This window comes from Vulpes vulpes, chromosome 9, assembly GCF_048418805.1.
Source record: "Vulpes vulpes isolate BD-2025 chromosome 9, VulVul3, whole genome shotgun sequence".
In the NCBI taxonomy this organism is placed as follows: Eukaryota; Metazoa; Chordata; class Mammalia; order Carnivora; family Canidae; genus Vulpes; species Vulpes vulpes.
The window spans coordinates 92,023,746-92,050,185 of NC_132788.1; the positions used below are offsets into that span (position 1 = coordinate 92,023,746).

General features: G+C 56.3%; 1 protein-coding gene across 6 annotated transcripts in view; it reads left to right on the plus strand.

Moving 5' to 3' along the window:
- The first annotated feature begins 2,845 nt into the window (after window positions 1-2,845).
- CACNA2D2 (calcium voltage-gated channel auxiliary subunit alpha2delta 2) overlaps window positions 2,846-26,440 on the plus strand; it is a 138,902-nt gene continuing 115,307 nt past the window's right edge. For 4 of the 6 annotated variants that reach the window (XM_072720948.1, XM_072720949.1, XM_072720950.1 and 1 more), the window contains exon 1: window positions 2,846-3,197. In XM_072720948.1, the coding sequence (XP_072577049.1) occupies window positions 2,983-3,197 (215 nt within the window). In that variant the 5' untranslated portion in view covers window positions 2,846-2,982. Of the gene's footprint in view, window positions 3,198-22,528; window positions 22,762-26,440 lie in introns of those variants that run through there. The other 2 variants (XM_072720952.1, XM_072720953.1) reach the window with 2 other exon arrangements.

Sequence of the window (26,440 nt, forward strand, 5' to 3'; positions counted from 1 at the left end):
TGTAGAAGTGGGGCCAGGAGAGAAGGGCCTGGAATGGGAAGGGCTTCCTGGCATAAGCAGTATTATGGTTCCATAAATATCCTGGGTTCAAATTGAGGCAACCATAGGAGGAAAGCCCTAAGAAAACAGGGAGCTGTCTAGCCCACTGGCTAATGGAGTGGCAAAGGGTGTGAGAGGGAGGCTGGAGGTGAGGGAGTGCTGGAGGGGGGGATCTTGCTGGCCCAGGTATCCCAGATGGACATTCCTGATGGGCTTCCTCCTCCCTTGTATGGCATAATCAAACCTGGGACTTGCTTGGCCCACTGGAGGGTTTCCATAAAGACTTCTTAGTTTCTTCTGGTCTGCTGAGATGACCTCCCCTCAGCCTGCATGCAGAACTGGCACCTGCCAGGTCCCCTGCCATGGTTGGCCCCCCCTCTGCCACCCCCTGTGTTCCAACACAGGCGCTTCTGGCCAGGTGGGTAGCCCCAGGCCTTTGCTACCAAACATATCAATGTACCTGCCATGGAAGTCCCCGCGTTTCTGGGAAGTCTTGATTTTTCCTCCCATGACTTTATACTGTGGCTGGAGCCAGCCGCCAGGAAACCGAGGATGTTGTGAGCCTCAGAAGTTGGAATGTGTAAACTCTTACTACCCGTGTACTCTTAATTACCTCCCCTCCTTATTTGTCTTCCTTTAACGGCCTGTCAACCAAAATCTCCCGCCTTTCCCTCTGTGCCAGCAGCCTCAATTAGGTGCACATCTGTGGTGGCTGGAACTGAAATGCCCTACTACCAAGGCCCACTCACCGTACCCAGTCTGGATACAGGTGCTTGATGGCTTGTGCACTCTTCAGCTACAGTACTGTCACTCTGGTGTCAAAGGACAGAGACACTGTCCCTGACATTTCTTACCCTGACACTGCAGAGTCTGCCGTGGGAAGGTTCCCACCTAATCCCAGAGCACACCTAACCCCAGAGGGTAACACCCTTTGTGCAGGTTCCCTGGAGCCGTGCACTACAGGCATTTTATCCAGCAAACAGATGGGGGAAGACACCATGGGCCCATCCTGCCCCGAGTAGGGGAGAAACAGAGATGCTGGAGACAGGTATCAGCAGGAGGGGCTGGGAGGGGGTTGGTTAGCTCAGGGTTTGTTGCCTCTTCTGTGCAGAACTCCCCCACCCCCTACCCCCTTCTGTCTAGCCTGGAGGGTTAGCCCTATCCAGAGGTGGGGGTGGGGACATCTGGCACAATCAGGCATCTGCTTGTCCCCATATAGCTGGCCTAGCTTGGCCTCTCAGAGTCCATTAGGCCCCTCCTACTCACCAGGCCCCAAGACTGTCAGGGGTTTGAGGTCCAGGGCATTGCCTTTCTCTGATAATGTTTTTGGGGCCTCAGAGTTCGTGGCCTGTTGGCAAACCTCACTTAGATCAGGGAGGGGGAAAACTTCAAAGCTGTCCACTTGTCAAGCCCTGGCTTATGAGGGTGGGGGCAGGTGTGGGACACCCCAGGCAGGACTGGGGAGCTAGTAAGGATTGTCCCAAGCCTTATTTCCAGCCCCTGACCTCTGCCTTCCTTAGTCTGGGGGCCATCATTCTTCCCTCCTCAACATTAAGTCTTCCTCAGGTTGACTTATGAGTGGGTGATGGGAGGCTCACACAGATACCGTAAAGTGGGGGCTCTTCCCCACATGGCTACTATTCCTCATTCTTCATGTTAAACTCCCAGAGTCTGTGGTCAGCTACTGCTAAAAGAATCTTGCCCCAAGCCAAGCTGGCAGGAAGCACTCTTCCAACCTGTCTAGAGGGAAGAGCAGAGTTCCAGGGGCAACTTCAGGGGAATCTCTCAGATTTGGGAATCTCTGCCAACCAAGAGTGTTTCAACTTACCAAGCAATATACTCCCATTCTCACTTCATGCTAGAAATCGGGTTAAGCACCCCACACAAGCATCCACAAAAGAGGAAACTGAGGCTCTGAGAGGCCCACAAGCTGCAAAGTCAGAAGCCACACCAGCCCCTGGCTTCTCCCTGCAGCAGGGAGGAGCCAGGGGCCTCAGGACAGAACTGATTGGATTGTGCAGGGATGAGCTTCCTGGCGCCGAAGGAGTCTAAATAGAGGCTCTGGAAGTCTCGCGGGGGTGGGGTGGGGGGTGGGGGGGTGGCTAGGGTCTGGTCTGCGCACACTGCCTGCTTAGGCCCCTGAAGTAAATGAGTAGCTGTAGAGCGCTGCATCCTGCCATTCTCAAACCCCGCACAACTGTGCAATTGGACCCAGGTTCCCGCTCAGGGATCCAGGAGGCCGAAGCCCTTCCTTTCCGTCAGGGAGTGAGGACCCAAGTCCCCCAAGAGAGGACTCTTGCAGGTAGCCGGAGCCGCTGGGGGTGTGAGTTTAGCACCGATGCCCTGTTCTCTGGTCTGAAGTCTGCCATTCCTCCATTAAACCTGCGACTCCAGGCCTCGAGCCTGTTGAAGGTCGAGCCCCCGTAAGGGTCACCCGTGCGCCTGCCGCGGGCCGCGGAGCCCGGAACTCCCACCGCGGGCGCGCCGGAGAGGGCCGGGCGGGCGGAGGCTGGGGGCAGAGGCGCGCCCCGCGAGGTCGGCCCGGGGCTGGGGCAGGACGCGCGCGCACACGCGCCGCTCTCGGGGCTGCGCGGGGACGAGGGGCGCGCGGGCACGGGCGGGCGCGCGGCCGCGGCGGGGGCGCGCGGGGGCGGGCCGGCCGGGGAGGGAGGGGGAGGGGGAGGGGGAGGGCGGCGCCGGCAGGTTGGCGGCGGCCGCTATTTGAGCGCGGGTCCCGGGCCGGGCGCTCAGAGCGCTTCGAGTCAGCGCGGCGGAGAGGTCGCGGCGCGCGGCCCGCAGAGGCGCTGCGGCCCGTGCAGCCCGGGAGGCCCGGCGCGAAGGAGGCGGAGGAGGCGGGGAGGCCGGCTTGCCGCCCGCTGCCCGCGCCCCCCCACCGGCCGCCGCCGCCCCCCCTCCCCGCGGCGCCGCATCTTGAATGGAAACATGGCGGTGCCGGCTTGGACCTGCGGCGCCTCTCGGCCCGGCCCGGCGCCGACTGCGCTCCCCTGGCCCGGCCGCGGCCCCCGGCCCGGCCCCGGCGCCCGGCGCCCGCCGTCCGGGCCCCCGCGCCCGCTGTCGCTGCTGCTGCCGCCGCTGCTGCTGCTGCCGCTGCTCGCCGCCCCCGGCGCGTCTGCCTACAGCTTCCCGCAGCAGCACACGTAAGTGGCCTCCTCGCCGGCCGCGGGACCCCGGCCGAGCCCCGCGCGCCCCTCCGCCCCCGGCCGCGCCGGCCCCTCCCCGCGCCGGGGCGGGGGCGCTGGGTCCGGCCGCCGGCTGCGCCCGGGGGCGGCGGCCCCGAGACCCGCGGACGGGCAGCCGCGGTGGCAGCCGCGGTCCCGGCGCTTCTGGCTGCGTCGCGAAACTTCCCCGCGGTGCCCCTTGTGTGCCCCCCCCCAGCCCCCAGACGGGGCAGAGCAGGATCTGCAAACCTCGGGATGGGCTGGGGGGCTTCCGAGTTTGCCCGCTGCTTCCCCTGCCGCTGTCCCGCTGAGAGGGGAGCCTGAGGTTGGGTGGGGGGGTGGCCGGCGACCCCTGCCCGGCAGAGTTGGAGCCGCGCGTCCGCTCCACGTTTCCTCCCCAGTGGGAACCCGGCGCTTTTGAGCCAGAGGCGGAGGACACCTCCACACCTGTCTTGGTTGGCCTTTTCCTTTGACGGGAAGGACTGGATGCAGAGGGTGCAAGCACCTTCTTGCTGTGACCCGTGCCACCGAGGGGGTCAGTGTCCCTTGTGCTTGTCCCCTCGCTGCACCTGAGGGGAGGGTCCCCTGGAGAGCTGGGAGGTGAAGGTGCTGGGATGGGGGCAGAAAGTGAATGGCAGGGTGGACCCCTGCCTGCCTCTGCTGCTGCTGCCAACAAGGGGATAGCATCTCCTGGCCCTGCCAGCTTCTGCCGGTTTTCAGGGTCCTTTTGAGCCTTCTCTCCCTCCCCAAGGGCCAGCAAACTTGGGCATCCTCCTCTGATGAGCTCAGCCAGATGTGTCTGGGGCTTGGAGTAGGCATTCCGTGCCCGTGGCCTCTAGGACAGCAGCTATTTCTGTGGGCACCATGCCCCAGACTTAGGTCAGTGCCCAGACACCTCTCACCCCTGTGGCTTTGGGCCGTGGTGACTGCCTTGCTGTCTGCTATCTGTCTCCAGGTCTGTGGAGCCACCTGTCCCTGGGATACTTCACCAGTAGCCAGGCCTGGGGTTTGGGAAATGAGTAGCTGGGCTGCTAGTGGCCAAGGGGAAGGTTCTGGCCTCAGGGAAGGGGAGAGGCTGACTCTGCGTCATTAGACCATTTCTGCCCAAGGGTAGGAGACCCTGGTTTTGCCTCAAAACCTGCCAACTCCAGCTGGTAGGTTCGCTCAGATGAGGGAAAAACAAACTCGGAAAGGCACTGCTGAGTGTCTCTTCATCTCGTCATTTCTTTCCTCATACAGCCTGGCTGTGCTCAGGCGGGTGATCAGTTGGCAAATTACAGGTGCCGCACGGACGTGTCCTCTGTCAACCGTCTGGATTTGTGTGTGTGTGTATGTGTTGTGGGGAGGGGGTGCTCAAGGAGAGGAGAATCATATGGAAGTTCAGGGCTTGTGGGTGCGTTATTGTCTTTTATTTGCTGTGATGAAAATGGACTTTAGCCACAATGTTTAAAAAAGAGCAAAAGCATTATTTTTTGTTGTTCTTTTTTCCTCAAAACCAAGCCACAATATTTTTTTCCCTAGCCATTTTATAGCTCCTTGAATGAAGGTTTAAATAGATGTCTCTTTTCACCTCTTCCCACCTGGCCCCCTCTCCTTGCAATGGACCAGATGGCTGCTGGGCCTGCGTGGGTCTCCATTGGAAGGACAGTGTGAGACCCTGACCAGAGTGGACACCTGTCACTCTGTCCCCAGCAAGAAGAGGATGAGGCGGGTGTGATGGCAGCGGCACATTTCCAGCTGGACGCTCTTCTCTTGTCCGTAGAGTTGGAGCTAATTTGAGGGTTTGGGACATGTCTCGCAAACCATAATTAGAGAACGAGAGTGGGGGTGGGACAGGGGCTGCGCGGCTCTGAGGGTCCAGGGGGAAGTGACTAATGTGACGACGACACACAGGGTTTACCGTGACAGCCAGCGCCCTTCAGCTGCCCTGGTCCCGCAGATGCGGATGCCCATTGATCCTCACAAGGAGGAAGGGGAGGGAATGGAGTGAGGGCCCCTGCATGGCCAGCTGGAGCGGGGGCTTTTGGGGCTTTTGTCGAAGTCACATAAAAGGCTGAGGCGGCTGCCTGCCGTGGGGCTACCTTGGGGGCAGATGACCTCCCTGAACTCTTCCTGGGTCAGCGGCCAGGCTAGGATGAGACTTTGATACAGGTGGCTTTCTGAGATGGGAAGTGGGAGCCTCATCGTCATGGCACTGGTGTGACGACCCCTGGGCGGAGAGGGCCCTAGGTGGGAAAGTCATCTCCTCGTCTGCGTCTGGCAGAGCTCTGCGAGCCACTGGTTTTAAGCCAGTGTCGGTTTGGGGTCCGGTGGCCATTATTTCTGTGATTGCTGTGGCAGAGTGGCTCTGTGCCCATCAGGCGAGTGGACCGAGGCAGCAGTGAACCAAGGAGGGCAGAGGAGTTGCCGCTGGAGTGGTGACAGGGCTTGGGTTTTGGCAGCAGAGGGTGGGGGGAAGTCCCTCACCCTGCCTGGACCTAAATCGGGGTTTCAAACGAGGAGGCCATGAGAGCAGGTACATGGGTGTGTACCCGTGCACTCGTATGTTTGGGGGTGAAGTTGGGGGAGGAGTGAGAGCACATTTTTCCCTTTTACCCACCTCCCCATTCCCAATTCCGCGCACTCCCGCCGTGGCCCTGAATGGCGAATGGCCATTGCTGCCTGCCGAGGGCAACTGCTTTGCCTCTCTCCAGTCTTTCTCCCATGTGTCTTCTGGTCCCCTCCCCTGCCGCCTTCTGGGGCCCCCGCAGCCCCACTCCTCCATTTCCTTGCCCATCCCTCTCAGTGCTCTGTGACCGCCTCTTTTGGGGGAACCTCTGACCCCAGTTCTCTGGCATCCCTGGCTTCCTCCGTCGCCTGCTCTGTGGGGCCCTGGCTGAGTGCTGTGGGAGCCCCAGGCTGAGCTGCCTGGCTGGTCGCCCCCTCTTAGCCTCACTCTGTCGTGGTGACAGCACTGGCCAGCACTCCCTTCCTCTGGCAGGGTGAGTGGGGAGCTGAGAGCGGCCCGAGGGGTCTGAACCCACCTAGCAGATTAATGACAGCTGGAGTACGTGCTCTTTTTCCTGAGTGCCCACGACGGGGCATGCGTCAGTCTAGCTACGGTTAATGGTGGGTGACGTGTGCCTGTCTGGGCCTCGGAGCCCGCGCCTTCACCTCCCTGTGACTCTCCCTGTTAGAGGGAGGCAACATCACACATCTGGGTCCCCCATCTCCCCAACGACCTGCCGCAGCTTTTGCAGGAGGGAGGGGTGAGGCTTCACAGCCTGCTGCCACCACCACTGGTGTGCAGAGCTGCCAAGGGCTCATATCCCTCTTGGTGTAAAGACCCCGGGCTGCTGTTCCTGCTGTGCCCTACCCCTGTTGGGCACCTCCTTCTGGTGAGCCATGTCAGACTAACCCCTGAGAAGGTGGGGGAGCCATTCTTTAAGATGAGTCTCCTCATAATCTGTGGGCGAATCTCACTCTGGATTCTCAGTCACCCTGGTGTCCCCAAGGAGAGACTGACTCACAAGTAGAGTGAACACTTCAATACTCAGTGCCTCCTTTTCTCTGCTGCCTGTATGCAGGTGGGCACTGTCAGCTTCTGGCACCTCAGATGTGTCTGGGGGACCCTGCCAGCTCCTGAGAGGAGGCAGTTTGGGGACACGCTGGGTGTCAGGTGTAGGCCCAGCAGGCTCAAGCGTTGGCCTCCAGAGCTGACCCTCTTGTTGGGATGACCTTGCTTCAGTTTCCCCAGCTGAGATAATAGAACCTGCTTAAGAGGCTGGTGGTGAGAATTCCTGTGAGGGGACATAGACCTCTGAGGGGTGGGGAGGCTTCCACGGGTGGGCACCGGGACACCTGTTATAAACGTCAGCATCTGGCCCTAATGCTGCAGCCAGACAGGCCTCTGCCCACCAGCCTTTTCACATTGTTCTCAAGGGCTGAGCACCTCCTATCCTGCTTTGCTGGTGATTCCCCTCATCACTGCATGCTTTGTTGAGGGGTTTAAATACCTCTTTCAAGGTCTCATACCCACACCTTCTAAAGGCTTCTGGGTTGTACCCACCTAAATAGGTCTCATACCCACACCTTCTAAAGGCTCAGACTGTACCCACCTACGTAGGGTATCAGCTCCTGGAGGACAGACTCTGGGCCACCTCCCTCCTTCCCTCCCTGAGCCCAGCTTGACTGTGGTGGGTAGCATCACCAGGCTAATAGTGGGCCTCCTCTCAGTAAGCTCAGGCCAGGCCCTTAGCTACATTACTACCTTGGCTTCAAAACCTGGGCTCATGCCCGTTCCACAGATGAGGACACTGAGACTCAGAAAGATGAAGGCCCTGCCCAAAGCCCCACAATTTCTGAAAGCAGCCCTCGGAGAGGACTGATTGGTCTAGATGCTTAGCTGCCCTGCCAGGGGCCTCGGCACATCTGAGCAGTAGGCCCAGGAAGTTGGGGGTGGGGACCCAAAACCTGGGTCTTTGGATGAAAATGAAGAGGCCTAAGACCTGTGAGGCGGTGTGCCTAGGCCTTCCAGCTGTAACCTTTCTTGCACTGTCGCTTTGCTCTTCCAAGTCTTAGACAACCTGGGCGGGCGGCGGGGGGGTTTCTTCCTTGCCCCAAGGCTGCCCTGCCAGCCCACTTCCACCCTCTTCCACACATACACACGTGATCATGGGGCCCCCAACTCAGGTGTTCTTCTTTTCCAAGGCTTTGAGTCATCTACCAGACCTGCCTGGTATGGGGGGTTGGGCAGGAGGGGCTCCCATTGCAAGATGCCAAAATGCCATCTCCCCCTCCAGATTCCAGTATGATTCTGGAGAGAAAGGGCATGGGGGTGGTTAATGGAAACCTGAGGCTGGATCCTCTAGTCCGTTGGGGGTTTTGTCAGCCCCGAGGGGACTTCAGAGGACTCGGGCTTTATAGACTTTAGTGGTTTTCATGCTCCAAGGACTGGTGTGGCCTGGGGGGCTACGAAACTCTTCAAGGGCCAGCTGGAGGTTTTGGGGGTCAAATTAGGCAGGCCTGTGGGATGAGCCTATCTGGCAGGTAGTGGTGTGTGTGGGTGGGGGCTGGTCTCTTTCTCCTTCCCCTTCCAGTACCCCTGCCCTGCTGCTATCCTTGCAGTCTTCTAGATTGAGATCTGCCTCAGGAACTGGTGACCTGTGTCTTTAAGTGAGTGGGCTTAGGGCCTCAGGTGGGGGCAGGGTACATCAAGGTCTGGGGTACTATGAAGGCAAGGGTGGGGGGCTTTCCCACTGCTGGCTACAATTCCTTCAGCCAACTGGGGAGCTTCTGTTCATGTCAGGTTGGTTTTTTTTTTTTTTCCTCTGGTGCCTACTGTCTAAACAAGAAGCTACAGAATCAATATTCGTATTCCCAGAGGGAGGTGTATGTGTGGTTTTTGCTTTTTTTTCTTTTCCCTTCCTCTCTTGTTCTGTGTAACCTAAAGAGCCTTCCGAGTTGCCTGTGGCTAAGGTCGGTGGGGGAGTTGGCAGTGCAGGTGACCACCAATGGATTGGGATGCCCCTGGGGGGGCCACAGGGATCTCTTAGAGCTACCCAAAAGGAGTCAAGGATGCTGTCATTCAGGCCCACACGGTCTGAGCCCTACTTTATGCAGGCACAACCCCGGGGCTTGACTCTGTCTGGTCCTGCCCTGCCACTATGGGACTTAGGTCATAGGTTTGGTGTCCCTGGGCCTGATCCTGCTTGTGGGCCACCTAGTCCCTTTCCCATCTGAGCTGGGGCCCCTCCTTCTGGGCCTGGGCTGGTCCGCCTGGCTTCTGGCCGCTGTGTGTGCTAGTGCCTGAGCCTGTGGGGGATGGAACCTCATGGAGTAGGAGACCCTGTCTAGCTGGGATTAGGTGAGGGAAATCTTCACATGGGGGGCTTGGGGGCCCTTGCCTCGGGTTAGCCTGGTTCTGGGAGGGACCTCTGTCAAAGGTATTTCCAGCCCAATCCTGTCAGCTTGGTGGCTTGTATGCCAGTGACCTTGGACAAGGCCCCTCTCCTCCCCTGGGCCTCAGTTTCTTTTCCAGGGCTCCACTGACTGACATCCCCATGTCCTAGGAAGATAGGCTCAGGGTCTTCCTTTCCTATTCACGCTGTGTTCTCGCTGCAGAGTGAGGCCTGACCCCCCAGCCCCGCCAGACCCTCCCTCCGCCGGCCGGCGGGAGGGGCACGCACCTCACATACTGGCCTCTGGCCACACCTTGGGTATCTGGAAGCTGCTTCTCAGACTGACCCACTTTGAGCTCTAATCAACCTAATTGTTTAGCAGAGAGGGAGGGGCATGGGAAATCTTCCCTGCTGGTCATTAACCAGCTCTCCCCACCTTGGAAATGACTCTGTTAAACGAAGGGGAAAGGAGTGGTAAGAGGGGGGAGTTGTCCCCTCTGCCTTCCTTCACCGCCCTGTGTAGCTGGTGGGTCCCTGGCTCCCACCTTGATGCCTTCCTTGCCTGCCAGCCAAATCTCTCTGAATGAGCGCCCTGCTTGGTGCACCCTCAGGCTCTGTCACACCTCTCACCAGCTGTGCGACCTTGGGGACTTCCTCGGCCTTTCTGGGTCTTGGGGCCTCATCTGTAAAATAGGGTCCCTTGAGCGTGCTGCCTCACAGGGCTGGGGTATGAAAGGTCCCAGGGGACGGGCCTGGCCCCGGGGAGTACATGATAAGGTTGTGTGGATCCTGACTTGATCTGCTACGGTTCTCAGCCCAGCCAGGCCCACCCTCTCAAGTGCCAGAAACCTCTCCTGTCACCCACAGCACCCATGGCACCTCCAGGCCCTATAAGCACCTGACACGCAGCTGTAGTTTCTATGTCTTTCCTCCTGTGCTTGGCCCTTGCCTTGGGCTATGTGTGGATGTATCTAAGAGTATGCTCTTGTGTGTGTTTGTGCACATGTGTTGGGTGTGCTCATGTGAACACATACTTGTGTGAATGTCCACTTGTACACGAAGATGTGCTTGTGTGGGTGTGTGTGCATGTGCATATGTGTCCCTGTGTGCGTGTGCTGGCATATTGTTTGTGTGCACATGTGCAGGTATGTGTGCATGCATGTGCTCATGTGTATACATAGGTGCAGGTGTGCATGAACAGGAGCAGAAACATGGGTGTGTGTTGTGCATGTGTGCATATGCAGACACGTGGTTCATCTCTCTGTACCCAGGACGTGCTCTCAGTGCCCCCTCCCGCACCCGCCTTTGAAGTTAATGCCACAGCTGGCTGGGCAAATGCTGGCAGCGGGAAATAAAGCAGCCTGGTTGTTAGGGCCAGTGTTTTGCAAACTTTTATGTCAGGAACAGCCCGAGTTAAGGCTGATCTGGAAAGTTTGATCATCTACCAACTGGCTCGATGACAGTCTGTGAAGGAAACACACAGGCTGCATCCTTGGAATTCAAATTTTTGCAGATTGAGTGGTATTTAGATGCACTGGAGGACTTGGGACTCAGAGGAGCTTGGTGAGTCCTCTATGAAGTAAAGCATCTTTGCAGACAGACCTTTCCTTGTGGGGAATGTGAAGGGTAGGCAGGGAGGTTGGGTAGTGAGAGTGGGAACCCTTGCTCTGTGACCTTGGGCTGGCATTTTCCCCCTCTTGGAGTGGGTGCTTCTCATTTGCACGGCAAAGGGAGGGAGACTGGCATCCTTGGAACATCTGCTGTAGGTCTAGGGTTCTCACCCCTAGGAAGATATTTGTGCAGTCAGTTGCTGGCATGATTTGGGGTACAGTAGCTCGATGATCCCCATATGTTTCTCTAGTTAGGGCACCTCCCATGAAGTCTCTTCCTTCCAAGGATGAATTTTTGTCTACTGGGTGCTGGCCCTTGGGGCTGCTGTGTGCCCAGCTGAGCTCTGGCCCTGATATGAAGGGTTCTGACATGGGTTCTGATGTCTGAGCGGATCATAAGTTTTGCTTTCCTGGCATTCTCAGGGTCTGTGTGTTGTCAGTACTGGGGTATCCCAATGTCCTCGGCATTTTGGGAGGGAGCTTCTGCAAAAAGCAGAAGTGACTGAGAAGGGCTCTGGAGCCTGCAGGGCCAGTGGGGGTTCCGGTTGGGGGCACTGTCTCCTTGGGTAGTATGGACTTTGCATGGTTCCTTGTCTCGGGAAGGACATATCCCAACCACAGAAGCCTCTGGGGACCCAGGCACCTCCATTTTAAGACAAGGAAGCTGATGTCTGAGATGGCAGAGAGGAACCTTCAAGCCCTACGTGTCTTCGCTTGCACAAACCCTGTGGATAGGGCTCAGTCCCCAGTGCTCAATACAGGCTGCTCAAAGAATGATCCCAGCTTAGCTGTCCTTGCACTATCACATACAACTGGTTCTCTTGATAAAAAACATCCCTGGGGTGTCTGAGTGGCTCAGTCAGTGTAGCATCCTACTTTTGATTTCGGCTCAGGTCATGATCTCAGGGTCATGAGATCAAGCATCAAGCTGGGCATGGAGCCTTCCTAAGATTCTCTCTCTCCCTCTCCCTCTGTCCCTCCACTTCTCTCTCTCCCTCTCTAAAAAACAAACAAACAAAAACAATCATCATCATCATCATCCCTGACATGGGATGCAGGAGCAATTTGAAGCCTCCTCTGGCAAATCCTTTTTTTTTTTTTTTTCTAAATATTTTATTTATTGGGGCATCCAGGTGGCTCTGTCATCTGCCTTTGGCTCAGGTTATGATCCCAGAGTCCTGGGATCCAGTCCCCATCCAGCTTCCTGCTCAGTGTGGAGTCTACTTCTCCTTCTCCCTTGGCCCTCCCCTCAGTTTATGCTTTGTCTCTTGCTTTCTCTCTTTCTTTTTTTTTTTTTTTTAAATTTTTATTTATTTATGATAGTCACACAGAGAGAGAGAGAGGCAGAGACACAGGTAGAGGGAGAAGCAGGCTCCATGCACCGGGAGCCCGACGTGGGATTCGATCCTGGGTCTCCAGGATCGCGCCCTGTGCCAAAGGCAGGCGCTAAACCGCTGCGCCACCCAGGGATCCCTCCTCTGGCAAATCCTATAGAGCAGGGTGCCTGTGTGGTATGAGGCTCCAACTCCTGGTCTTCCTCTGGGACAGACGTTGGTGCCTCCCTGCCATTTTAGAGTCAGCAAGGCTTTCAGGGTACCCTCGGAAAGGACAGCTTTGTCGCTAGGCAGGCAGGAATGGCCTGGTGTGTTCCTGAGATGGGTAGAGGCCCCTGCTCTGCTTCGAGTTCCCAGCCTGACGTGGCATTTTAGCCTTGATAACTTCCCTCTGCAGCCCCGTGTTCTTTGCCTGCCGGCGCCGCCTAAAATGCTGTATTTGAAGCCTTAAAGGTCAGGCCTGGTGCTGCTACCAGTTCCAACAAACAAACAACAAAACAACCCACCTCAGCCCTGCCCCCAGCTTCATTTATTAGAAAAGAGAAATGAGCTGGTGAAACAGGCTTCTGTGCTGATGGCTGTCACAGATGGACGTTTCTCTTTTCTCCTTGTGAGCTGAGGCTGGGGTGGGTGGGGGGAAAACCTGAAGACTTCCCTTCTTTTCCTGGACCCCCTGGCATGCTGCAGTGTCTCCTGCTGAGGGGTAGTGATAACCTTGCACCCCAGAAGCCTACTGTGGGCAGAGCCCCATTTCCCAGGCCAGCATTGAGGCTGCTTGGGCAGGCTCTAGTCTCTGGCCACTAGCCCTGTGACTCTCCAGGCTCCAGCCAGGCCCAGCCACTTGCAGATCCTAGTAGGAGCTCTGGCCTTTGTACCTCCTGGCCCTTGCTCATCATGGTCTGTCAGGCTGGTCTGTTCAACCCAAGTACTGAGGCAAAGAGCCCTTCTGACCCATGCCTGCCTCTGGCTTCCCAGCCCTTTGTGGGCCTTTCTGACAACCCTATGCCCCAGTGTATAGGGCCCTTCCAGGAGTGGGCACTGGGCTGACTACTACCCCTCCAAAATGTGAGTCTGAAGAGTACATTTGGCTACTACTACGAAAAGGAGTTTTTGCATACACCATGGCGACTACAGCATGATGATTTTTTTCATTGTGGTTAGTCCTTTTATCCTCTGATAGGGAGGCCAGAGCTGTCATTAAGGACTGAGTCCACCCCTGCACTCTGCCTGACTGGCCTCACTTTTAGTGGGTCTATTCTTGGCCAACTCCCCTCGTGACAACATGATGGCTGCCATAGCTCCAGGCATCACAGGTACTAGACAATAGGAGTAAGGGAGATACTGGATTCCTCTTAAGAAGCCAGGAAACCTGGCTCAGAAGCCCCTAGCCAACTTCGCCTCACAACTCATTGGTTAGCACTTGGGTCACATGTCCACTCTAAACCAATCACTGGCAAGGGAGAAAGTGTACTGTGATTGGCTCTGGCTAATCAGGATTTACCCTTGAGCAAAGGATGGGGTCACCTTGGGGCTGGAGGCAGGAGAGATGCTTACAGACTTGGGTTTTGTTAGCAAGAAGCGGGGAGTAATGGAGAATAGGAAGCAATTTCTACTCCAAGATCAGACCAGAGGCCTAAACATGGGATGGGGGTGAGGAAGAAGGTGGGAGGGAAGCACAGGGGAAGGGAAGGGGCATGTCCATCCTCAAGGAAACATTGTTAGGAAAGTGGTTATTTTAACCACATCACCAATCACTATGAGCTGGGCCCTGAGTAATGTGTTTCATGTATCCTATCCAGTGAGATCAATCCATTTTTATTCCCATTTCATGAACAAGAAAAATTGAGGTTCAGCAGGGCTGAGTGATTCTGAAATCACACAGATAGTAGTGGAGGCAGGATTCCTACTCCAGTACTCAGGTCTGAGCACCCAGCCACAGCCTCACATGGCCCTCCTGCAGCCCACCTCCTCCTTCAGGCTTTCTCCCATTAGCCAGCTGGGAGCTGACAGTACTGTGATCACCCATGTGGACAGGTAGCAGGGGAGCAGGACAGTCTAGATTCACTCCCCCCATGCCCCCACCACTCTACCTACCCTTTACCCTCCATCTTCCCACTTGCTCCATCCCCCAACTCCCACCCATCCCTGGTGGTGCCTGGATTTACCCATGGGAGACTCAGAGGCAGCAAGGTCAAGTATTTAAGCCAGATCCTGGCTGCTGAAGTGCCCAGAAACCTCAGGAGATTGTGCTGTAGGGCCTGGGCCTCCCCTTGCCCTTCCTCCCTCTGTCGGTGTCCTCCTACCCCACCCTATCCTTGGTCTGTGTCCAGCTCACTGTGGGAGTCTGTGCAAGCCACTGCCCTCCTCTGAGCCTCAGGGTCCTCATTATTCCTGGGACCCCCCCCCCCAGATTGATGGATCCTTCTTCAGCTGAGGATGATGCTCTCCTGATACTCCATCTGTGTGGCTCTCCTCTCTGTCCTCCCCTGTAAGCTGGTGCTGTGGAGACCATAGCCAAGGGGGCTGCTTTTTTTTTTTTTTTTAAGGTTTTATTTATTTATTCAGGAGAGACACACAGAGAGAGAGAGAGGGGCAGAGACACAGGAGCCCGACGAGGGACTCAATGCCAGGACTCGATCCTGGGTCTCCAGGATCACACCCTGGGCTGAAGGCAGCGCTAAACTGCTGAGCCACCTGGGCTGCCCGAGGGGGGGCTGCTTCTCATGGGCCTAGGAGTGGGCCCAGGAGGGGATCTCTGCCCTCAGGACTGAGTACCCACCAGGATAGCAGCCATCACTTTCCATGGGGGTGTAACAAACAGCTACTGTGAGCCAAACGTGGAGTAAGCCAGGGAGCGGTCAAATGGGCTGCAAAGGGCCTGCCTGTGGTCCAACTGACCTCTGCCTGTCCCTTAGTGATTGACTGGGAGTCACTGTTCCCCAGAGCCTCCCCTGACTTCCCCTTGTGGGTCAGAGGCTCCCTAGGCTGCCTGAAGGTTCCCCTATTCTTGTCTTGCTGTAGACCTTGCTGCCTACCCTTCGAGGCTGTGTGCCCAGGAGAGGCAGGGGCAGGGCCACTGCTCAGTAAATGAACTCAGTAAATGTTCACCAAACAGAGTCTACACAGGTATCTACAGACCAAGCTAGTTGTGTCTTTGGAAGCTGGAGTAACTAAGGTCTAGGACAGGGCCTCCATATGGGCCTGGCTTTGCTGGTGCCAAAAGGCAAAGGCCATTCTACACACCCTCCTGTGGCTCTCTTACAAGGAATTGTCCCAGCTCAGGGGCTGACTCTAAGGTCTGCCCTTAGGGGAGTGGGGGAGGTGGGGTCCAGGAACCCATGAGACTATGTTATTTAATTGGGTGGGGGCAGGGCCTAGGTACCAGTATCTTCCAGAGCCACCCAGGTGAGCCAAGGTAGAGAAGCATGGCCAGAGGGAATAGGAAAGTAAACACAGGACCCTCCCCTCTGCCACCCACCCCACCCCACCTCCACAGCAAGGGAGACAGAGGCTTCCAGGCAGAAGGGGTAGGGGCTGGCATACTGGTTCTGGGGAGTCTCCTGGTTGTGGTGCCTCTGGAAACTGTCTGTTCCCAGGTTCCTCTGCATGTGGCCAGTGGCCAGAGTCTGTGGCCTGTCTCAGGGAGATCACCAGGCCTCCTCAGCTGAGTGCCCCTGCTCCCTCCTGACATGCTCTTGCCTCATGCACCCTGCTGACTACTCCATAACCTGCCCATGTTTCAGAGCCCCCCTCCTGACCACCCCTTCCCGCCTGAGTCCACTTAGCTGTGTGCTGGGCCTGCTTTCTGGGAGCTCAGTCTGTGGGGGAGACCGTCAGTGAAGACGAAATGGAAGCAAGGCTGAATAATAACTATGCGTGACTGGTGCTCCAAGCAGCATCCAAGGGGTGAAGAGAGAGACATTGCCTCCAGTAGTGGTGGGGGAGGTGGGGCAGGGCTCATTTTCCAGATGGAGTTCAGGCGTCCTCAGGGTCTCTGCCATTCCCATGATCCTGGGCCTCCCCCAGTCAGGGCTGTGGAGGCTGGGGAGAGCACTCACACCCACTTTCCTCTGAGAGAAAGCCCCCCCCCCCCCCCCCCCCCCGCAAGGACAGGGGCAGGGGTGTGGTAGGGGAGGGGTTTGCCCCTACAGATCCAGCCCAGTTTCTGAAGCTCCAGGCAGGCTCCATCTGTGTCCTGCTGCACACCTAGCACCCAGGACACCTTGGGCTGTGCACTGCTTGCGACTGGGGCCCTGCGGCACTGAGTTCCATGGCACAGAGCAGCTGGAGAGGGGTGGCAGGGAACAATCCCAGAGACCGTTAAGTGGGGGTGATTTACATGGTTTCTGAGCCAGCGCCTGAGGAAATAAATTCACAGGTGATTTCCAGATTGGTGGCGTATGGAGGCCGTTACTCTAACATGCAGAAGGGTGGGGACTCCCTGAGGCTTCCAGAGGGACCCAGAGCCATGGACTCTACTGACCTTGTTGCACCTGCCTGCTGCTTGCTAGAAAACCTGGTCAAGGAGGTGGGAATTGAGAAGGAGAGAAGCTATGGGTCCTAAAAAGAGTCCCAAATATGATTTTGTTTGAGTCATTTTTGTGCCTCAGTTTCCTAATCTTTAAAATGGGATCATATTTCTTGGATTTTTCTAGCTGTGAGTATAGAGCATCCAGTCTTTTAGCCAATGCTTTCTGAGCACCTGCTATGTGCCTGGCCCTGTACTCAAGAGGTAGTGTTTTTGTGACAGTTTTTATGACAGTCGAAAACATCAGGGAACTTGTGAGTGCTTTGCACTTGCGGGCACCTCTGGCTGGAGTGGCAGCAGGAGGGTCTTACTGCTGGAGCCCCATCTAGCCTGTGCAGATAATAATACTGTTCCCCCCCCAAAAAAAATACTGTTCCCAATCCCTAATGTACATTGAGCTGAGATTCAGGGCTCTTTGCTGGCTCCAGCCAGGGGGCTCGGGGGAGAGGGTGGGCTGGGGGAGGTGTCAAGGTCACAAGTTACAAAGTATGGGGCAGTGTTGGGATGCCCAGGGCAGGAGGCTCTGCACCAGGGCCTGGTTGTTAGTCTGGAATGAATGAGTAAATAGAGACTGAGCACTCCCCTGCCAGTCTGTTCCCCATTCTCCCCTACCCAGAGGGCCCACCTTCCCTGGGTACTTCCAGACCCATGCAGCCCGGGGGGCCTACTTCTCCCAGATGGAGAGATCCCAGAGGGTGGGGGCCAAGTGTTAAGCACCTCTCCCAGCAGGACAAGTAGTAGGTAATCTTGTGTTAAGCCCAATTTACAAAGTTGCTGGGCAGCCACTCTGAACCCTGTTTTTCTCATCTGAGAAATGGGGAGAGGCAGACTGGCTGGGTGAATGTGAACTGGGCTGGTAAACATAGGGCAGATACCCTTGCAAGTCAGTGAGGAGGGACACAAGGGCCTTGCTCTCCTTATCTCCCCACTGTCAGGAGCCCACCACCCTCCACCCTTCGGTACATGGAAGTGCTCCCCATGTACTTGAGGTGGGAATTCTGCCAGGCTCTGTGTGGGAGAGCAGCCTGCTTTGGTGCTCACGCTTGTTCTGTGTGTTCACAGGACGTCGCTGTGGGCAGAGTTGTTGGGCTTTGCACGTGCTGCACCTGTCAGGACTGCACACCAGCTCTGTAGTGCTACCTTCACCTGGCCAGACCCCTGGGTTGGGTCAGGCCCTTTGACACGCATCCCACCCCTCAAGGCTCGCTAGACTCCTCTTCTCTCCACTCATCGGGTCTGAATCCAATCAGACGTCCATCCTTTCTGCTTGAATGTCAAGCTCCTGAGGGCAGGCCCAAATCTGCCCTGGCCACCACTGTATCCCGGGACCCAGCCTGCAGCCTGGTGCAGGAACCATCTGAATGAATGAATGGAGAGGGAGGGAGCAAGCTATTGGGGAATTTGCAGAAGGTTGGAAACACCTGCAGAGTATGTTGTCGGTGATAAGCCCTGCCGGGTTTGCCTCTCCTCCAGCCAGCCCCCAGGACAACTCAGGCTTACCAGGCAGAGTGGCTCATATTGGCCTGGGCACCTCCCTGGGGCTCCTCAGAAGGAGGTGCTGCTGCTGAAGTGGCCTCTGAACCCCCCTCCTTGCTGTAGCCACGGATCCGGCACAGCACAGCCCGCAGAGAGGATTTGCATTGCTAAAGGATTCACCACAGAGCACCTGTGAGGAACCAGCCCAAAGCATGTCAAGGCAGGTTGAGCACTCACATTCGATTTACATGCAGCTTCGAGCCTCTGAGAAGCCAGGGACTAGCGAGAAGCAAATCCCAGAGGAAGTGGGCTTCCCCCCCCCCCCCCCCGCCCCCGCCCTGACTTAGTCCAAGCTCCCTGGGGTGGGACAGCATGACTAGGATAGGACTGCTCTGGGGAGAGAGTAAGAACTTCCCAGTTACACCCAGCTTTGGCTTGCTTGAGGAGGCAGTAGGGGTCCGGATATAAGGGTGGGCCCCTTCTCAAAACTGGGAAAGGTCATAAAAGAGGGGTGGCCCTTGTCTGCACCTTATTTCCTACTTTAAATCTTGGCCATTGGCATCCATCCTGGGATTAGGGAGACATAGAAGTCATGTCTCCCTAGAAGACAGAGCCTGGGCTCCGGAGCCATACTGTGCTGAGTTCAAATTCTGGTTCAGCACGGACTGGCTGTGTGGCTTTGGGTGTGTTGCTTCATCCCCTGAGCTTCAGTCTTCATCCATGAAATGGGCCTGGTTTGGTGTGCACCTAGCCAAGGGTGCTATGTGACATCAGTGGGAATCGCACACAGAGCACCCAGCATACCATAGGTGCTCCATATCGTTGGTCCATTTCTTGGTGCTCTGCTAGCTGTTGAAGTTGGAGGCCCTTTCCCAGCCTGCCCTGCAGCCTCTGCCCCACTGCTAAGGTAGGTGAACAGGGCAGGTGCCAGTCTGGGGATCAGAGGATGTTTGGATAAATCTGTCCCTAGGCATTTCTAGAAGACTCTTCTTTGCCAGCCTGCAAGCTAAGTTCTGCAGGGAGCTTGGTGATGGGATCAGGCTATAGTCCCAACTTAAGGCAAGGGTCAGTAAAGTGGGATAAGAACTACGGGTTTGAGAGGGTGTGGGGGAAATCTGGGAAGACTTCCTGGTGGGGGTGACTTGGTAGAGGTGAGTCAAGGCCAGAGAACAAAGCTGGCCCTGATAGGTTGAGTTCTGGTCTTTGCTCTACCTCTTCTCTGTACCTGGGTGTCTTCCAGGGACCTGCCAGCTTCCACAGACGGATCTTTGCCCTGAGAAGGAACTAAGGACCCCCAAGTAGGGGGTTTCTGTTCTTCTCAAGGCAGGAGGCCATGTCGAGGATGAACATAGAGGACAGCTATTTGTGGCTCAGCGAGGATTTGACTCATGCTAGGGGGTGGGGAGGATGTGCAGGAGGGGAGATGGGGACGTGTGAATCACAGAATCTGACTGAAGTAGTTGGTGACACACGGATAGAACCTATATTGCCATCTCCAGTCAGGCTTCAGCTATTGGTGTGGGGCAGGGAGAGGTGGCTGGAGCTCCTGGGTTCCTCCCTGACTCACCCAGTGGCCTCTACAGGGGCTTCATCCATACTGTGTACCTCCTGAGAGCAGGCATGGCTCCCCTATCACAGCACAGGGGGTCTGCATCAATATATCCGCCTCCTAAGAGTCAGCTTTGCTAAATCTCAGTTTACCCATTTGCTAAATGGGCCTGGTTAGGGGTTACCTTCCCATTGTGCCTGACTCCCTGGGGGATATACTGGGGTGAGAAGCAGGTGCTACAGACCCAAAAACGGCCTTGATCTGTGCCAGTAACTAGGGCAGGTGGCTCCTGGCCTGGGGAGCAGACGGTGGATCCTGGGCAGACTGGCTGGCAGGTACCCTGTGTCCTTGGCCTGGACCCTTTGCTTTGCTTGGGGGAGGCCTCAGCTGCTTCATGAACTCCTCTTGCTCATTGCTACATCCCAGCTCTAGACTGCTAGGAAATTTGCAAACAGTGACACCTAGGTGTTCGTACCCTGAGACCCATGATCCTCACCCAACAGGGGAGCCCAGGTGGATGATCCTGGTGCCACTGCAGTTTGAAAACCACAACCCCATCTGTCCACAGATGGGAAACTGAGGCACAGAGACAGGAGTGGGTGAGCCTGCACAAAGCCCAGGGACTCAGGCCCCAGGAACCAGAATCCAAATATGCTGGAGAAGGCAGCATGGGGCAAGGGTGGGTGGAGGTGCTGGGCTGCCCCAGGTGGGACAGGGAGGCAGACATTCGCAGAAGACAGCCCAGCTCTGGGCTACTCCTTCTCTGTACTTTCTTCTTGCTTCCTGGAAAAATTGGCTGCTCCAGCACCCAGCCCTTCTGGGAGAGCCATGAATTATGCACAGAAGCCACAGGCCTAGGCAGGCCCATCATAAATGAGCTTTAATAATTCATACGGAGAGGAGCCAGGGAGAGGGAGGGCCTCCTGGGCCAGCCCTGGGGCAGCTGCAGCGCTGCCAGCCCCTCTGCAGTCTTCTGCTGCCCAACCCACCTGCCTGCTCCTATGCCGGCCACGCGCAAGCTAGGGCAGGGTGGTGGGGAGGCCACTCCGACTCTGGGGAGGTGCAGCCACTCAGCACATGGCCCGTTCTTCCAGGCCAGAGAGCAAAGGCTCCTCTCTTGGCTCTCATAGACCAGGTCGGACGCGGACAGTAGACAAAAGAGAGGAGGTCTACTAGAATGCTAGCTAAAAGAGTAACCCCACGGGGCATGGGGAGATCAGTTGCTGCGTGGGAGGCCTACTTAAAGTGGGGTGGGGGAGTGGATTACCAAGCCAGTGATGTGTGTGCAGAGACCTGGAAGTGGTGAGAGAGGGCCCTTCTAGACTTCTGAGGAAAGGCCAATCCAGGTGGAGGGAACAGCATGTGCAAAGACCTGTGCATAGAGTACAGGAGTGTATTTAAGCCCCAGTGAGGAGGCCAGTGTGGCCTGAGGAGCAAGGGCAAGAATGCCATTGGGAGCAGAGCTGCTGGATGGACTTTACCTTTCCTGTGGTGGCCTGGAGCTGCAGCATGGTGTTGACAGAGGAAGGACACCATTCCAACAGGACACTCTGGCTGCATGTGGATGTGAACAGACTAGGGGCAGTGGGGGTGAGGGCAGAAGCTGGTGACAGCACGTGTGCTGGGGGGAGATGGTAGTGGCCCAGGGCAGGCTGTGGGCCAGAGAGGTGGCAGGCAGTAGGCAGATTTGGATACTTTGTGCAGGTGGAGCTGACAGGACTTGCTGATAGAGAGAAAGCAGGTTCCGGGTCACCCTGAGGCCTTGGGCCTAAGCAGAGGGACCTGCTGTCAGCTGAGCCAGAGGTGGTGGCCAGTGAGGGAGAGAAGGGAGAATGCGGATCCAGAGGGAAGTCAGGGTCTCAGTTTTGGATCCATTCAGTTCTAGAGACCTACTGGACATCCCAATGGCCCTGGCACCCAGCAACTGGGCATTTGAGACCAGGACCCAGAGGAGAGGTATGTGTCATCCTGATGGGCATTCATTAGCTGTGTGACCTTGACCTCATCACTCAATTGCTCTGTGCCTCAGTGTTCTCCTCTGAAGAGTAGGGATGAGGGTTTGACAGCCACGAAGATGAATTGAGGCAGTGCAGTGTGAGCCCTAGTCTCAGTCACTGCTGCGACGCCCAACTCACAGGGGAAGGAAGACCCCAATTACAGCCCTTGGGAAATGAATCCCTACATGGCCTGTGGAGGGTTCAGGCCACCCCTCTTTGGGCAAAGAGAGAGAAACAGAGATCTGGAGAGGCCAAGCACAGTGCTATGGCTGGTACACAATGGCTGAGGGAAAGATGGCTCTAGGGCCCCTCCCCACCCTCCAACCTGAGTTCTGGCCTGGAGCTCCACTCCTCCCCTGCCCCTTGGCGACTTCTCCAGCCACTCTGATAGTACTGCAAGGGCTGCTTCCATGGAAGCTGGAGCAGTCCCCCTTAGGGCCTCCTCCCCACTGCTGGAAACCTCAGACCAGGCGTGATGAGGGGCATCTTGCTGGGGGGCTGCTCAGGAACCCTGTGGCTGTGGGTGATGACAACCACCTCACTTTCTCAATGAGAGCACGTTACCAAGTCACACAGCTAACCATGACAGAAACAGAAGTCAAGTTCAAGTGACCCTCCATGCTACTGGGGAGCCCCGCCCCCATGTCCCTGGCTGAGACCTGCCGCATCTATGGGTCCTTCCTGACTGCTGGTGCCCCTGTGGACCCTAATCCTGCATTGTGTGGAATGAGGCTGAGGTCTGTGACCATTTGCTGTGTGAGTCCATCCCTCTCTGGGCCAGGTGGGCTGCCTGGCTCTCCCAGCCCTTGGCCATGCTGCTCCCGGCTCTGGGTCTTCTCCTGTCCTCCCCTCATCAGGCTGTTAGGAGTAAATACTGGGCTGGACCCAGCGCCCTAATTAAAGCTGGATGATTGTTCACTGTTAGTCTGAGGGGGGAGGCACAGTCTCGCTGCCACCGCTGCCTCCTAGCCGAGAGCCAACTAGAAGGAAAAGCGTCTTCCCGGGGAAAGATAGGGAAGGGACAGCCCGTAATTAATAACCTCATTAAGGAGCAGTATTTGGGCAGGGTCCCAAGACACACATAGTCGAGGCGGATAGATTTGGACTAATTCGAGCTTGGGCAGCATCAGCCCCTCCCCAGCTCCCCAGGGTCCCTGAGGATCTCTTGTGGTAAGTGGACTGCCTTTGTCTCTGTGTATGTGGAATGGGGGCTTGGGGGCTAGGGAGGGATGACTTGGGGGAAGGTTTGGGTACCATGTTGCTCACACTATAGGGCTTTCTATAGCTGAATCCCAAATCAGTTGAGGATGGGCCGGTTTCGGTTCCTTTAAGTCCTGTGCCTCAGTTTACATGCTGAAGGGGTGGGCAGCTAGCTGGGGAGCCTCATTCTACCCTGAATCAGCTGAGCCAGCATGCTCCCCACAAACTGTGCTGGCTGGCCTCTACCTCTGTAGGCACTCTCATGTCCTTGGCCAGGAATGCCTGGACCTCTCAGGAGCAGATGACCTTGGCTAGACTTTTGCCCCTCTGCCGTCCTCAGGAGACTATAATCAGATCAGGGTCTGGGGTGATACCCTGGGCTTTGAGCCCCAAAAGACGCTGAGGCCCAAGCATCTTCTCTCCTGAGTGGACAAGGGAAGGATGATCCTATCACAGGAGGCCCTGGCCTTCCTGAGGGGTTGCCCCTGTTGTCAGGGTCTCTGAGGCAGTCCAGGGGGGTGCTGCAGCCCAACTGGAGGCTTCAGTCTAAGGAAAAGGCAAGGCCACCCCACACTTAATGAGCTGCAGGTCTGAGGAAGAAGATTGGACTGTGGGTGTGTGGGGCAGGCAGCACTGCTGATGTCCCTTCCATAGGGCTGTGGTTTCCACCTGCCTCTTCTAAGGGTTGTGAGAGATAGACAAGTGGTGAGATTTATCGCCATTTTCCAGATGGAAAAACTGGGGCCTAACAGGACATGTCTGGTTCAAGACCTCAAAAGAGCCAGGGCTGATCCTGGCACTCAGTCTCGGTAGAGAGGGACATCCACCCGAGCAGTCAGGGAGGACTCCCTGGTGGAGGTGGCTGTGGAGATGCCACAATCCTTGGGTGCGGCCTTGAGCCTCCTGCCATGTGCCCATGGTCTAGGGGCCACACGTGCTGTCTGAGCTTGGGGTAGCTGTTGGGGGACTAGTGCCCTCTCCAGGCCCACTCACCAGTCATCTTCCCCCATGCTGGGCTCAGCCTGATACAGGCCCTCTAGCCCGCTCTCTGGGGCTCTCTTCATGTCTGTGTCTCTCTGTCTGTCTCTCCCTCACCACCCTTCTCCTGCCCTATCTTTTCTTCTTTCCCCTTTAGAAGACTGTGAAGGCGCCGAGGTGGGAGGTGGCAGGCCAGCTGAAATATAATCAGAATAATTAAATAACAATTTATTTTAAATCGTTGCCTCCCCCAGCGCTGGGAGAATAATTGGCCAGCCTGTCACAAGAGAAGTAGGAGACCTGTGAGCTGCCATCACTGCCAGCTTTGGTTTGCATGCCCTTAGCAGCAAGTGGCCTTCTTGGCCCTCACCTGCCCCAGCCCATCCACCCCTCCTGCCTCACCTGCAGTTCCACCCTTGCCCCCTGCCCCCCACCTACCTGCTCACCCTCCCTGTCACGATGGCTGCTCTGCTAAGCTAGTGGGAGGACAGCAGATTGCTCATAGGTCCCCAGTGGAACCAGGTTTATCCAGGCAGTCTGCCTGGTGGAGACAGCCTGCAGCAGGGCTTTGATGGCAAAATGCCTCCATAGTGGTGAAGAGGCCAGCAGAGGCAGAGATTGGTAGTCCTGAGGCCTCGGCCTCCCTGGGCCTGCCCCTGTCTGCTCTGGAACAAAGCCTGCCTCCTTCCCTTCTTGCCCTTCTGCAGGGTCCAGATGCCCACACGCACCCATGCCCTCTGAGGGGAAACCTGCAGTGTCACCTGTCTCTGGGTTTTTGATTTGTTTAATTATAGATGAGTTTTCTGCATAATTTATTCCAAAAGCCTGGATTATACTGTACAATTAAATCACATTCTGATCAACAACTTCGTGTATAAAATTAACAACTGGCAACAGTTTAATCTGTCCTGCCGCATCTGCACGCAGGCTCTTTCCCTCTCTCCTCTCCCCCTCCCCCCCTTTTCCTGCCCCATTCTCCTGCCCTGCTGCTCCCCTCTGGGGGAGCCTGCACAGCTGGCCTCCCCAGGTTCAAGCTGGGTTCTCTGTGGTTCTGCCTGCTGAAGGGGTCCTCGGCCTACATGCAGATGAGCCCACACCCTTGCCTGACAGTGACAAGGCCTCTTCTCTCACATACCCTTCTAGGTTCTGAAGCGTGCCCTGGAGAGCAAGGCCTGGTGTCTTGCAGCACCTTGGCTCTTCTTCCCACTGGGCTGCCCTCCGACTGGCAGGCCCAGGATGAGTGCTCTCTGCCCTGTGCCCACTGCCTGCCTCTCTCAGGCTTTGGGGGAATTCTTTCCACACTCCCTGACCTGCACCCCTCTTCCCAAGTGTGGGCATTCGTGGGAGATTTCCTAAGCCCTGGGCCACTCTGTTGGGTGTTCTTGCCACTCAGGAGTCCCTGGTAATTATGCATTGAGGCTGCCATGAGGATTTGGCCATTGAAGCTTTCAGCCAGTCATTCCCCACATTTACAGATAGGAATACTGAGATTTGAAGGGAGCTGGACTCCCTGAGTCAAGGTCACACAGCCTCCTGGGCCTGAGGCCTCCCAGAAGTTGCTGAACCCTGGATGGGTGGGGTCAGGGAGCTGACAGAGCAGGAAGGACAGGTCTGGCTTCTCTGTAAGTAGGTGGCCCCTCAGCCATCCTTGCCAGGGGCCTTTGCGTAATGGGGGCCTGGCAGCTGCACCTCCCTGTATTTAGGCACATGGAGGACACACAGACACAAGGGTCTGTCCTCAGCCTCTCCTGCCCATACCAGTCATCCCAAGGGCTGCAGCCCCTGGCTGCATGTGCCTCCTCCCAGACACTCTTTCTCCTCCTGTCTTGCTAATTTGGCACTCAGAGACACTTATAGAGAAACAGTGTCATCTCGATGGAGAGCATGGAAAATCACAGGGATGGAGGGAACCAGCAGGTGTGTCTACCCTATTGGGAGGGTGACCCCTGGGCAACACTGTCTAATAGGGAGGCATGGCACCTGGAGCCAGGCTGATGGGAGCCCAGGCAAGATTCTGTCAGCTTGCCTCTGACCCAATGTGCCTGGTGTCACACCAGCCAAACCCTGGAGCCCACAGAATCTCATCTCTATGACAGTGAAATGATTTATCTATCATGTTCTTCTTAATACTGGGGCACACATAATTGCCTTCCTAATTGGGTTTGGTTTAGGTGAATTATCAGAGCAACTTGTTTTCCCTGGCATTGTTTTGATGCTCAGTGCAGCTAGGGTCTGGGGGTCTGTCCATCAGGCCCCAGGTGCTAGACCAAGGGCTAGGGCCATCCCCAGGTTCCAGGAGGATGTGTGTGTCCTGCTGTGTCATGGGCGGACTTGCCTGTGCCTACAGCAGAGTCTAGAGCCGCTCAGTCTGGGGGAAGAAGTGGGGAGGCCATGTGAGTGTGTGTGTGTGTGTGTGTGTGTGCGTGTGTATGAGTGTGAGAGAGAGTAGCAGGGAGGGAGGGAAGGAAAGAGTGTGTGTGTCTTGGAAAGAATTGGACTTTATCCTGAGATTTGGCTCTTCTAAAATTCTTTTAGTGTTGAAATAGCCTTTTTAGATGAAATGATGGTGATTATAATAATAATAATGTGTTGTCTGAACAAAATAAAAACTTGGCATCCATGTCTGTTTTTCCAATTAATTTTCTTTTAGTTATCTGTGAAATTCTAGAAC